Below are 14,900 nucleotides of genomic sequence, written 5' to 3'. Positions count from 1 at the left end.
CCTGAAAAATGCTGCCTTGGGCTTCTAAGCCTTGCCTGTCTGTGTTTCCAGGTCTTAGAGTACAGCAAATTTATTTGCTATATATTCATTATGCCAAAAATGATTTTTTGTTACATTGTCAAGATAGAAGGCTGTATACTTCCTTATGTGATGATTGGGGAAAAGGTCCTTATTGCTGTCTTCTCTGTGTTAGTGCTATGATGATTTGTGATGCCCCACACCATGAATGTAGGATATATCAGGTCCTCTATGATATCTTACACCATTCTTCCATTAGATTTAATGGCACTGGTGACCACTTTTGCCCTAATCATTGTGATCACTGTGATTTTAATTCTCTGAGGTGCTGATATTGCCCAGGAAAAGAAATGAACAAATATCAAAATACAAACAAATTTGTACCAAATATAAGTCAAATCTCTTTAAGGCAAAGTCATGCTCTAACTGTTACAGAATACATATTGTACAGTATATTGTGACAAATACAGAATGTTTCAGTAAAATGTATGATGGAAAGTTAGTATAATGAGAAAAAGCTTAATATACTTAAAATGTGAAATATGAATAGGAAATGTTGCTCCAAAGAAATGTTTTCTACCTTTAAAAATGTTATAGCTACAAAACACAGGAACTGTGCCCTTCAGACACACAAAACTGCACACTGTTTGGAAAATGTATCTTCTAAAATCTTTTACTTTTTCATCTGCATTATAAGCCTCAATGTACAAACTGACATTGAGCTTTAAATGCTAATTTGGTTTTCTCTCTTCGTGCTAGATGATTGCTTCAATGACTTAACATAATTTACAAATATTTAATTGGGAAAAACTCTGTACTGTCTTCCAAATGTATTGCAATTCTCTGCCATTCTACAAAAATACAGCATTTTTATTAAACAATCTCCCAAGAGCAATTTGATAGTGATCTAGGCCAGTGGTTCTCAAAGTGTGGTCAGTGGACCACTGGTGGTCCGGGAACATGCGCCAGATGGTCCGCGGGCTGGCCTAGTCATCTTTCTTAAAGCAAGTCTAAGCAGCTCCATTCTTCACATTAACTTTTTAAGTCATAAAAACATTTGCAAAATATGCAATTTTGTCTGTAAAAATATCAGTACTTTTATAAAATGTAATTAAATATTAATTTGATTACATTAATGGGTGATTATTTTTACAGGGTAAGAAGTGGACGTAGGCATAGGTGGTCCACCACATCTGTGACTTAGTGTAAGTGGTCCACAGACCATAGAACTTAGTGAATCACTGATCTAAGCAATCTGCAGAGTGAGTTGAAGCTATCCACCTTTGTATCTGAATGATGGCACTAATTCACACTGCCACATCCTGTTAGTGTTATGTTACATTCTATTGATTTTTCTTTTCTGCGCTTTGTGTTCAGTGTAACAGTAGTGTGAAACTCTTTTCCAGAATGGCTTTGTAAATGAGAATTTATTCTTAACTGAATTCACTGCTTAAGTAAAGGATTATTATACTCCTATTATGATGTTGTCTTAACTGCTGCAGTGCATTCACTTTTTTTAAGGAGGAACCAGATTCCATTAAGGTTTTACAGATGTAGTTTAGCTGGAAGAAATCTATCACAAGTCACACATCACAGGTTTGAGGACCACTTTTTGACTTTGGAGTTTTAAGAGGGATTTATTTCCGATGTGTACATTAAAATTGGAAATCAACCCCCGACCAATTAACACATCTCTATGCTGGTAGATTTATAATAATATGGTAATATTTGTATTCCGAATTTCTAATGTAGCCATTTTTTGAGGGAGTCACAATATTAGCAGAATGTTTTTCCATCATCTATCCTTTTTCAGAGAAAGAAAAACAGCAAACCTCTGGTTTATCTATCCCTTTATTCACATCTCCACTAGATAGTTCAAGTAGGTAGCTGCGTCAGCATGCGTAGGCTGCAAAGGAACAAGTAAAGGTTTATTCCATGCTGAAAAGAGAAGAAAAGAAACACAACATTTCAGCCAAAATGTTGTGTTTCTTTTCTTCTCTTTTCAGCATGGAATAAACCTTTACTTGTTCTTTTGCATCTCCACCAGATGTCAGAGTAACTCCAAGAAAAAAGACACTAACATGGAGATGTAGAAAAAGCACAAATCCAACATGAATAAAGTCTGATTAAGTGCTTAAGTGGACAAAACACTTTTTAGAGCCATGCTATATACAGTCAATATTTGTTTTTTAATATTCTTTATCATGTCTATGACTTGAGAGCAGTGTACATTTATTTTGAGGGGCCTCAGCTCTAGTTTGAAGCAATTTAAAATTTTTAAAGAGACGGCTTTGTCACAAGAGTCAACGTGGTGATGACTTAAAGCAAAAACAATATTATTAAATCATATTTTGTCAATACCTGAAGCCCTGTCACATCTGATTCCTCTGCTAGCATCACCTTCATTTGAGGTTGTGGAGGATAATGGTCTGCGAGTTTGCACGTTTCACCACTTGTGTTCAAGTCTGGGATTATCCTAGCTTGGGAAGATGATGGAAGTTCGCCTCACTTTACTCAAATCAGCAGTGCACAGTCGGCTACTGAGAGTCTGTTCATTAGCATGTGTACTCCTAATATTTGTTATTTATTATTTTTTCACCAGTATATTCCTTAGTACATAGTACAAAATAATCATACTTATTAGTAATTTTAAGTGAACTTTCAATAGTTGAATTATTATGAATGGACAAGAAAAATAAGGTTTGAAAAGTATTTATGTTGTGTATCTTTTCCCAGGCACTTAATCACCACGACTAACAATGAAATTAATACCGAAATACACAGAAGTATGAGGATAATTCCAAGGAGCTTGAGCAGAAGGCCAGGGAAGTCCCTTCGAGCTTCATCTTATTTTCCTTGCATTATCAAAACCGTCCGAATGCTGAAATACAAAAAAGATTTTTGTATTTGGAAAAGATTTGTGAATGGATGTTCTTCGATGGTCATCTTTTTGCTCTGATCCAGTAGCCACCTCTTAATACTACTTATTATACAGCAAAATAATCTGAATCGGCTGCTGCTGAACACATAGTTCTAAGAGGTCCATTTAACTTCTAAATGTATCTAGCATAGCACAGTGTCTCAGTAGCAGCAAGGTAACCATATATGTGGTTTACGACTGTAAAATACAGCACCAATACCATTGTGTACCAAATGACCAAGGAACTACTACACCAAGAAACTCTGGGGTATTTATGGTTTCATGCTGGTGCTAACATCTCAGGAAGATATACAGTATTGTACATGTGCTTACTCAAGATTTGCCCCTGTCCCGCCAAAACATTTTCTTTCTGCCTTTCCTGACTTCAGTCTTTCTCTGTATTGTTGACATACATGAAATAGGAACATAGGAACATCATCTATACAGGAGGATGTTAACCTGCACAGCTTTCACCTGCCACACCTCCTGCAGTGCCTGGAGGCCAGCTACAGGGTCTTCAGCTGGGGGACCACCATTCATCGATGTTTCTCCCCCTTACCCCAGTACACGTCCTCGTGGCGGGGCAGTGACAGGGACGTCTCCCTGCCACCCCCTGCAGCTGGCCTCTCCTTAATCAGAGGTTTTTGGCCCCCAGCTCCTATCTCTTTTCCTCAGCCATATCCAGAAGCTTCCTTTTTCCAACTCTTCAACTAGATCTTTTGCAGGCTTCTTCAGTGTTATGCCAGCCACTCCCACATCCCGGAGGGGGTGTAACACCGATGTGCTTATAAAACCTCTGTATCCAACTTCCACTTGGTAGACTAAGGGTTCGACATTCTGCTCTGAGCTCAGAGTACCTCTGCAGCATCCATGCCCTTCTCCCAAGGGACTGTCAGTTCTAACAGCAGTATGGTCTTACTCTCTTCTGCCCACACCACTACATCAGGGCACAATGTCTTGCTGCAGATTTCCCTTGGGAACTTGCCAAGGTCCACTTCCATCTTCTAGTCCACTCATGGTGTGAGGATCTTTGATGTTACCCTACCTCTGCACTCCCCCACCTCCTGACCTTGCCTGACGAACACAACCTGCTGTGATGCTAAAGGAGGATTTTTTTTTCCCCTTTGCCTCCCACCTCTTGGTCTCCAGCACCTTGACCTGGTTGCATCGGCCCTGGGAAAGAGCCATCTTACAGCCTGTCAAGTATGAGTTTTGACACTACTTATATTAACTTTTGTGTATTAGCACTGAGAAGTTTTGAAATCCGATTCTCTCTGAGACTTGACTACTGTCTGACATTGCAAAGAAAACAATTAACTTCACTTGTAAAATTTGTGTAAGCAAACTCAGCTATACAAAAATGAATACTAAAAATAAATGAAGAATGAAACTTCCTACTGCTATGAAGTGCTATTACAGATGTATTGTCAGACTCTTTGTCTAGGAGGGCAGAATCTGCATACATTTATTAGTTACAGTACTTGTTCATTATGGGGACTTGAACTACACACAATGAGGTATTATTTATTTTTCTAGATTTGGTATGTCTGCGAGCAAGAGTACAGTTTAAAATAAGAGAGCTTGCCTTTTTCCGCTGGTCATGAGGTCAAAGGCCTCATTCACTCCATCTAAGGGCAGCGTGTGGCTCACAAACTCATCCAGCATAAGTTTCTTTGCCATGTAGTCCTCCACTAATTGAGGCACGCTATCCAAACTCTTCCAGCCTATGGCAAAAAGAACGGTATTCACTAGTCTTCACTTGAATGTGCTGTTCATAACATATATTACCACAAGCATCTTATTAACAGCATACGGAAATAAGAATTAAACATTATTACTTGATGGTCAGTTTCTGTTTTTATAAAATATTGGTTTAAATAAATATCCACATATTTATTGAGAGTTTAAATCATCAAGGTTTGTAATGAGAAATATGAGTAATCTGCCATTAGTTCCCATTTTTGATGATAATTGTTGAAGCACATTCATGAATCATTCCAAATTGGACCACATAATGATTTCATCCAAGCCACAAATTAGCACAGTACTATGAAAAAAATAAAATTAATGCATTTTGGTTAATATGGCCAATAGGAGGATATTTATGGCAGAAGGCCTATCACAGCAAATAGTTAGACAGCATACTGGAGGAAAAAAGTTATTTAAAGGTAAATGTACTAATAAATTTGTGGCAGTGACTATGAAAGATGCCTTTACTATAGACATTCATCAGTTTTCATGGTGAAACAGGTTCAGACCTTTCCTTTCACTCTTGAAACTAGTGATCTTTTCTGATCATGCATCTTTCGACAGAAAGGCAATTATACATTAGGGTCAACCCGAATGTATTCTTTCTTTATTAGTTCATCATTGATCACAGGTTGGCAGACAAGGAGAAAGTAAAGAACCAGTTAGAATAGTCACCACCAAACAACGACCCCTTCCAGGTGCGACCATTTAGCAGCTGCATTGGCCGAGCAGAAATGTCGTTGAGCTCTGTCACCCCAACAATGACACAGACTCCCCAGCCTTTCACACAGCACTCCAGGGCACTCCTCTGGATGTAGGGGAAAAAAAATAAAACATTTGAAAACGGGATGGTTGCATTTGTACGATCTGATATCTCCCAATGTCAGTGAAGAACGACCAGAAAAAAAGATGTGCGTCATCCAATTTAGAAATGTATCAGATGTGGAAAGTGTCCTGAAGTGCGAGAAGTGAAAATCCCATCCATCCATTTTCTAACCACTAAATCCAATTCAGGGGGTCGTGGTAGAAGCTAGAGCCTATCCCAGAAAGCAGCAGGCACAAGGGAGGATACACCTTGGCTGGGATGCCAGGTCATTGCAGGACACACACACTCACACCAGGGTGAATTTTCCTAGAAGCTATTTAATCTGTTTGAAGCATGGAAGGGAAACTGGAGCACCCACAGGAAACCTATGCAAACAGGGGGAGAACATACAACCTTCATGCAGATAGCACCCTACATGCAGAATTAAGCCCAGGGCCCCAGCACTACAAAACAGCAATGCTAACCACTGCACCACCATGCCACCTGGAATATTAATATTTCTGTTAATTCTGTCAGCAAGAGATTTTCTGCTGTAGCGCTGGAAGAGTGACTGATTACATTTTTAATTCGATAATAATTAACCTACCATTCCAACAAACGCAAACAAATTTGCCAAAACAGAAGAAAGCAGGGCAAGAGCAAAAGTCCAAAATCATACTGTATATGGGACAGAGGTGAACAGATAAATGGGGGCACGGTTCTGTAGCTGTTAGTGCTGCAACCTCACAGATCTTGGGTTTGATTTTGGACTGGGGAGCCTTGTGTGCAGAATTTGCATGTTTGCTCTCTTTCCTCATGGGTTTTTGCCAGGTGCAGTGGGTTTTCACCTTGGGCTCTGCTTGCTTTTCACTTTCTAAAGTCATGCTTAGGTTACTAGTGTCTCTAAATTGCCTGTGTGTTTTTTGTGTTATGCAACAAGGCAGCCACATGAGAGCGGTGTAGTTCCACCTGAGGTCACCAGAGGGCCTCAAAAGTGGCGGAAAAGTGTAACTCTTAGGAAATCGGTCTATTACCAGTTTACGTGAGAGGAGCATCTGTTAATCCTTTTTTTGTTTGAAGAGCAAGGCTTAAGAATGCTTCATACAAACTATTTTTTCTTTCTAAAATATTGTTGGCTAAAGACAGCACCATGGGATATAAATATATCACTAAGGCAAACACGGATTAGACACCTGATGTTGTTACAGGATAGATAGACATCTTTTCCTGAGAGCTGCCCAATCTAGGAGTCACACTTGTGAAAAAGGTCTGACACTCCTCTCAAAGCACAGGGTGAGCACTCCCTACTGATCCCACTAACACCTTTTCCAGGTGTTTCCTTAGCTTTCCCAGGAGGTCTCCCTTCCAGGTAGTGGGCAGGCTCATACCTACTGAGCTCGAGTGGGTTGCTGGTTGTGAGTTGCAGAGTGATATAGCTGTTGGCAAGCTAGAAAGAAGGAGCCTCAATCTTCACATTCGGTCACATCAGTATCTCTACATTTACTTCTATTTGGAGTGGTTCTTTGTTACTTGCTGAAGTCTTTTAATGTATTTTCAAATGAGTCAAGCGATAAAATACAGCCCTGAATGACTCGCTATGATATTTCCACAAGAAATACAAAACCTTTAGAGGCTGAACTCACCATTAAGGTAACATTGCCCACACACTCAAAGGAGTAGTCCACTCCCCCATTAGTCATTTCAATCAACACCTCCTGGATGGGTCTGCTGTGGTCGTTAGAGTTGACAAACTCGGTGGCGCCGAACACCTTGGCCTTCTCAAACTTGTCCTTGTTGATGTCAATCCCAATGATCCGAGAGGCTCCTGCAGCCTTGCAGCCCATCACCACAGCCATACCCACAGCTCCCAGGCCAAACACTGCACAGGTGGAGCCGGGCTCAACCTACAAGCAGGGAAGAGAGTGAAACAGCAGAGTTACCACTTTATAGCCTAATCCCACCAGGTCTCAGGAGCTATGCAACATTCAACCTGATTACTACACGGGGAGGACCAGAGTGGGAAATCTAAGTGTTTTCTGTAAGTGGTGTTGGTTGAACACTAAGTGGTTGTTTTTCCACTGGATCTCAATTTTTAAAACAACGCTTCAGATGGTGACAAGGGACACTTCTGTAGGAGGTTCTGTCCTTCAAATGGGATGCTAAACCATGGTCCTGACTACTTGTGGCAATTAAAGATATGGTCCTCACTACTGATCCAGCAAGAATGCTGTCCATTCACAAGATTTTATAAGTAACGTATACTCCTCCAATGAGTAAAGACCAGAAAAAAATGTGTATATGCAGATTACGTGAACAATTGGTACAAATAAATTCAGTAAGAGTGGCATCTGAGTGGGATGAAAACCAGGAAACACAGTGGCTCCCTCAGACTAGAAGTGAATATCAGGAGACTAGACACATGCTCACATGCTAGTATGAAAGAATATGATTTTAAATGTACAGTATATATCAACGAGAAATAGGAACATTTAGGGAAATAGGAACAAATACCATTTAGTACAATCAATTCAGTGAATGTTATTTTTTTCAGATACAGACCCCCCTATTTGTGTCTGCAGGTACAGGCAAAAATAACTGGAAGAGAAAAAAAGTTTGTGATTATATTGAGCTCTTAACTGGCAACCTGAGTATTAGAGTCCAAGGTTGTCTTTTTGTCTTCCACTTAATCACACTGAAGCATTGGATTTATTTCTTCATCCTAGCTGTTTTTTTCACGTGCCTCAGCGTGGCTCTACTGGGCTCCCAATATCCCATAATTACAGACACATACAAGTTGCGGAGCCATTACTCATTATAGTTCAATATTCTCACAGTACCCCTATGCCTGTGGTTTGAATGGCAATGCACAAATTAGGCCCAGTTTGCTACATAACTACAAATCTGACAATGCAGATGCATTCTTGTCTACTCTAATCTATTTTTACTCTTAAGTTGCAATCCTATCAGCTCTGTTCCAAAGCCATTCACTACTGCATACAAAGCTGTACATTAAAGAGACACTGGCAAGCACTAGTAGTGAATTCATGCCACTCTACTGTCACACATCTTTTCTAAAAACATTTTCAAGACTAGAGGTAATCTTTAGAATTGAAACTTTCTGACAGGAGCAGGGCAGGTAGGTACCTTGGCAGTGTTGAGGGCTGCTCCATACCCAGTGGAGACACCACAGCCCAGCAGGCAGACCTTGTCCAGGGGGGCAGAGTCACAAATCTTGGCAGCGGAGATCTCATCGACCACCGTGTACTCTGAGAAAGTGCTGGTGCCCGTCATCTGGAAGACTGGCTTCCCCCTGCACGTCATTCTGAACATGGGTTTTTGCAATGACCTGAGAGCGAGATGGAAACATGTCTTTTTGTGGTGCTTGAAATGACTCAGTAGATATGTTGTTAGGATACATTTGAACAAATGAGGTATGGTGTAAGTGGAAAGGAACATTGTTTTTCCATTTAGAAAGTTAACTGAATTTACCTATACTTTAAATTGATAATACTTTCAGCAATATATACAGTAGTACTGTCCAAGAATGAAAGGTCTGGAATGAGTTAGTTGCCTTTGGTTACAAGTGTTTAATGATGCTTTGGAAGGCAAAATTTTAATTAGGTTCAAACTAAAAATCATTGTTTCAATAAGAACCACTGATTCTGCTAGAATATTAAATTAACTCAGCATTTACCTTCAATTAAAAGACCAGTACAATGTTTATCAGGTACAATATCACACTTTTTTGGCATCACTAAATTAAATAGCAAATATCCCTTTCTCTTCAAATAGCATTCTTCTGGTATCCTAGACTAGAATGCTATGTAATAGAACTCTCCAATACAGAGTTCTGTATTGATTTTTTTCCCATCTGTACCTATCATTGTTAATATACTGTATATATGATACCAAAATGGGACAAAAAGGTATGAGTTGGTTCTAAATGTTCAGCTCAGGTGTTAAAAATCCTTGAAAAAAGAATTTATTCCATTTGTTTATATTTTTGTAACTCAAACCTGCAATAGTTTCAAAATGAAAAAGGTCCTTAAATATGTATAGGTTAGCTTCATAAATTCTGAACAAATGGAGTAAAGGATGAGAATGTGTGACAAGCTTCTTTTAATTATTTCTGGTCGGATTATGTTGTTCAGGACCTCATCTCCCTTGGGTCTGTATTGTTTTTTTTTATTTTTGAGTCAAAGACATTTACCAGTTCTTGTCACACAGATTGGTTTTGGGATTAAGGCAGAACCGGCATTCTCCACACTGAGAAGCAAAAAGAGGGATAACTTTGTCTCCTGGAAAATGAGAAAAATATAAAATGAGGTCAGTGTCATCCTATTGTCTAGAGTCGTTTACAGCTGGTAAATTGCTTTTCTTAGAATCTTTACGTGATAATTTTTTTTTCAGCTGTTGCAATAAACAGCCAGCAGTCTCTCATTGATGCATCCAGTACAACCCTGAGATAATGATTGTGAGCTGACATCTTGAAATTGATTAAACTCGACTCAATGTAAAAGCTTGCCAATTTCTACTAAGTGAGAAATGTAAGAAAAATCATTGACATGAAATGTCCTTCAAATGATATAATAGAACTATAGTTTTTGGAACGTTATTTGTTCAAGTTCAGTCAGTACCGGATCAACCATCAGAAAGAAATGAAAAACATGAATACTGTCCCTCAGAAATGCTAACAATTAAAGCAATTTTATGGCTGTATAAATATTTCTCAAGCCTTCTGAAACAAAACTATGGAGTAATTAATTTATTTTTTATAACAATGTTTTCAAAGTAAGAGTTAAAAAGTGCCCAAATGTGTGCGTATATGGTTTGTGCAAAAGAGATAGAGAATCAGCTCTAAAATAAATCCATATTTGGTGAAAAAGATCCACGACAAAAAAGTGTATTTTTACTACTGCATTGAAATGTATATTCTCTTCTAATGAACTGTGTTTAGGAGATATTGTGAAACTCAGACATTTGTGGTGCACCATTAATTTATACCTCACCAACACCACACACACAAATTTAATGTCATGGCATGAAATGGCATGCTAAAAATGAGTTAGTTGCCTCTGATTACAAGTTTTTCTGTTTAATTGCAAACTGGTTTCCTGTCAAAAAATTAAGTGGACACACAAGGACCTCGTAGAACTATAAAAACATTATATCATATGATATTAATTTAAGCCAATAGGTAGAATGGGTGATATAATCTGCTATTCTAGGGTTGTTTCACCTGGCTTTAACTTGGTCACTCCTGGACCCACACTCTCTACAACCCCAGCTCCTTCATGACCGGGAATATGTGGAAAGCGCTCCTTCATATCTCCCTTATTCAGGAAATACAGGTCAGTGTGACACACACCGGTAGCAGCAATCTGTTCAAAAAGAGTACAAAAGCACACATGCAACACTGCAATCACATCAACACATGAAAAATGCCACTGCCTGTGGGATAGTATGATCCTGATGTGTTTTCCTTTTCGGTAATGTAAAAAGCTTTGCCAAGTTACCAAGCGCCAAGAGTGCCAAGTCACTCTGGCTTAAGAGATGTTATAGTAGCTTTAGCACTTGTAAGCACTTTTTAGTTTAATACAACATTTTAGAAATATATGCATATATTAAACATAAGAGCATAAGAATGGTTACAAACAAGAGGAGGCCATTCGGTTTTTCCATAGCCAATTGATCCAAAGATTTCACCTAGTTTTTTTTTTCTTTAACAACACAAGGGCATTGGCTTCAACAACATAGCTTGTTTGATAATTCAAGACAGGGTACTGATATTGTACAGGAAGTAGTTTAAAAGCAAGGTGTTGTTAAGATAGTCAAAACACAATGTAAAACAGTAGTCGGTAATTGAGCTGTTGAAGGAAAACTCTTAACAGCCAACAGGAAGAGAGGATAATTAATTCCTTACACTGAGCTTTTCTCGACACTCCACTCAAAGCACTTTACTGGTAATGGGGACTCCCCTCCACCACCACCAATGTGCAGCATCCACCTGGAGGATGTGACGGCAGCCATAGTGCGCCAGAACGCTCACCACACATCAGCTATCAGTGGGGAGGAGAGCAGAGTATTGAAGCCAATTCATAGATGGGGATTATTAGGAGGCCATGATTGGTAAAGGCCAATGGGAAATTTGTCCAGGATGCCGGGGTTACACCCCTACTCTTTTTGAGAAACATCCTGGGATTTTTAATGACCACAGAGAGTCAGGACCTTGGTTTTACGTCTCATCTGAAGGACAGCGCCCTTCCTTCCACTGGGGCATTAGGACCCACTCAGACCACAGGCTGAGTGCCCCCTACTGGCACCACTAACACCACTTCCAACAACCTTAGTTTTTCCCAGAAGGTCTCCCATCCAGGTACTGACCAGGCTCACACCTGCAGAGCTTCAGTGGGTGGTCATTTGTGAGTTTCAGGGTGATATGGCTGCTAGTTAAGGGATAAGCAGAAGCAACTGTTCTTATCATTGGAATCATCTTATTTTCAGTTAACTGCTCAATTTTTAGCCCATTTTCCTAGAATTGTCTTTTTTAAATAGCTGGTTAAACCATTTAACACAAAATAGGAATCATCTCGGTTCTAATTAAATTTAGAATTTAGCATTTAACCAAAATTAATCAAATTTCATAAAAAGAAAGTGTTCATTCAAAGTTCATATTATTTCAAATAGTTAACTTCTTTAATAAGCATTTTGGCAAAATGAAAGGATGCAATTGCACCTGTACTAAACATGACATTGATCTACAATGAGTCAAACTAATCAGTAATGTCAACATTCAGAGAATAGAAGATGTTTCTCACCTTAATTCGAACTTCATGAGCCTTTGGGGGTGGCACCTCAATCTCTTCAATGGATAAAGGTTTTTTAGGCTCCCAAGCTACTGCGGCTTTGCATTTAATAACCTGCATAGATAATCTTGTTACTGAATATGGTCCCACACATGTACTGTACTTCCAACAAGATATAATGGAATGCATCATCTTACTTCCTTTATTATCTTGGGTAAGAAGATTTCTTTGCAGGAAGGTAGAAAAACAAATCCAATACATAATATATTTATCATAATCATGAATCCATTAACAAATAAAAAACAGACATGCATTATATTTAAAAACGATTCAGAAGCTTTAAATAATCCTCACAATCTTCACTCAGCTTGAAATAAAATTAGAACAAAATGGCTCCTTTTTTAATGCAGATAAACAGTAGACAGAAAAAAGATTTCTATGCTTTTAGTAGAACATACAAACATAAAGTACATGTAGTTTATATCTAACTTTTAATAATGCACACAGTGTGTTTCAGAGTACGATATGCAGACTCCCACATTACTGGGAGGCAGAGTTTGAAAAGTTTCTTGGAAACACTTCAGGATGGTATATCTCGTCAGACAACTACAAAACACTATCAGCCACCTTCTGGAACCAATAAATTCATAACTCTATTAGGTCTTTGTGATTTCTGCATTAACCTCTACTCTAAGTCATCTACTGATGATGATAAAACCAAGGAAGGTTTCACTGCCACACTTGTCATTACCTTTAGTGCTTTCCTTCTCTCTGTCCCTATTTTAGTTAGGAAATTACAATTAACACAACATTAACAGACATTTACAGTAAAAATAAATATATTATTGGACTTTTACATACATCACGGTCTGTTGCACCTGTTTATCAGGCTTTGACAGGAAATCATATTGAGTTTCTTCCCCCCTGGTTAGAATTGGAAGCTAGGTGTTGTGTGGGAATTCTGGGATTAGATATGTTATTTTTAGGGAAGAATGTTTGTCTAATCCCAGAGTACAGTACTGTATTTCTCAGTGCAGCAGGAAGTGTATCTCTTCTGCTACTCCCTGCTGGTAATGGAAACACACCCAGTCTTCCCTGGGCAGTCAGGCCTCTCTGTGTCGCCCAGTTTCTATGGTCAGGTTGTGCTATGCTCTCTCCTGTTCTCTAACCCCTCTCTGTTATTACCACACACACCGGGTTTATCAGTAAAGGTCCATAAACTCTGGTGAGCCTGCAACTCCGTTCTCTTGAGCTCTGTGAAGCTCGCAACATTTAAACTTCCATTTGAAGAAACTTACTTCTGGAACACCTTTGTCACTTTTTAAAAAATAATACCTGTTTCTCCATGTTCATTTTCTCATACAGCTAGGCAAACATGGAATATCTTAAAATCCATAAAGACAGGAACATTGTTTTTTTCCCGTCACAAACCTAGCAGTTCAATAATATGTGACTTTTGTGTATAAATAGAATGCTTAAAATGTTTTCTACTTCTTACATTCATGTTTTCTATAATTTATATTAATTTAAACCAACTTCGTAGTACACATTTTAGTCTTTTCCTTGTTTGTGGTAGTTTTGATATTAAAAATAAGTATACTTGTATCCACTGTGAAAAGCAAAATAACTAGGCTTTACATATTTTAATCTTCATGAGAAACTGCAGCAACATGTACTGTACATACAGTGGGGTTTTGTCTAATCTTTAATCTCCAACACGTTGAACAGAATACGTTACAATTATTTGACAGTAAGACTTAAGAAACTTTAAGCACAAAATCCTATTAAAAAAAAACTTTTAAGCTCTGCTACTGTACAGCAAATATATTTGAATTTGGAAATACATCCTCCAAAATGGAGGAAACTTGTTATTTGGAGGGAGAAGAAAACAGTATTTTTTGTGTCGTTTTGCAGAGACATGAGTGCAGAGAGATGCGAGAATGACAAATAAAATAATTAAAAAAAACTATTAAAGGACGGCACACAATACAGTACATTTATGAAGAAAGTTCTGTTGCTGTCGACGTGTTAGCAGCACTTTCTAGTTTAATGCAAAAAGTATATTGTTTAAACGCGATCAAAAACAACATTTTTTTTTCTCCTTGTCGTTAATACGCGTCTGTACTTCTGTAGAAACCAGTACTTTTTAAGTAATAACGCTTTGCAGCATTTAATAAGTAGTGTGCAATGGATACATACCTTCCCGGCTGTGTCCATGGCTTGGGTAGTTTGCAAATGCCTTAAGAGTACCAAAAACTCCTAGAGTGTATGAACAATGATTTGGATTTGATCTTTGTTGGGCTTTTGATTTTATCTGTAAATGATTTACATTGTTTAAACATGTTTTGTAGATTGAGGCAGATTTTCTGTCGTTGGGAGGGATACAAACCTCTAATTACAATCTGCACTAATTCATTTGTACTCAGGCGAAAAAAGTAAAGGATTCACCTGCCAATAGAGGAAATTAATCATTCGCGTTTACTCAAGATTAATATGAACAGCAATCTACGCTTGAATTCCCCTTCACTCATTTTACCTCCTACTCACGTTATACATAATTGTTACTTTATTATTTTGTTAAAGTCCTATTCATTTATTTAAA

General features: G+C 38.3%; 1 protein-coding gene across 1 annotated transcript; it reads right to left on the bottom strand.

Annotated features, from left to right (window-relative positions):
• Window positions 1-2,046: 2,046 nt before the first annotated feature.
• Window positions 2,047-14,551, bottom strand: LOC148840695 (alcohol dehydrogenase class-3-like). Its single transcript, XM_088924555.1, has 9 exons — window positions 14,498-14,551; window positions 12,311-12,412; window positions 10,732-10,873; window positions 9,703-9,790; window positions 8,637-8,838; window positions 7,136-7,396; window positions 5,363-5,495; window positions 4,524-4,662; window positions 2,047-2,899 (listed from the first exon to the last, which is right to left on the bottom strand). The coding sequence occupies exons 1-9, from the start codon at window positions 14,513-14,515 to the stop codon at window positions 2,866-2,868; spliced, it is 1,119 nt and encodes a 372-aa protein (XP_088780681.1). The 5' UTR covers window positions 14,516-14,551; the 3' UTR covers window positions 2,047-2,865.
• Between the last annotated feature and the right edge of the window lie 349 nt (window positions 14,552-14,900).

This window comes from Atractosteus spatula, chromosome 1 (assembly GCF_055471065.1).
Source record: "Atractosteus spatula isolate fAtrSpa1 chromosome 1, fAtrSpa1.hap1, whole genome shotgun sequence".
Classification (NCBI taxonomy): domain Eukaryota; kingdom Metazoa; phylum Chordata; class Actinopteri; order Semionotiformes; family Lepisosteidae; genus Atractosteus; species Atractosteus spatula.
This window is presented reverse-complemented; position numbering and strand designations above follow the sequence as displayed.

Bases quoted from the DNA above. Each gene is read 5' to 3' on its own strand.
- LOC148840695 (XM_088924555.1), bottom strand. The intron at 10,874-12,310 runs GTGAGAAACATC...CTTTTTGAACAG, and splicing joins CTCATGAAGTTCGAATTAAG to ATTGCTGCTACCGGTGTGTG. The intron at 2,900-4,523 runs GCAAGCTCTCTT...TTTGTATTTCAG, and splicing joins CTCATGACCAGCGGAAAAAG to CATTCGGACGGTTTTGATAA.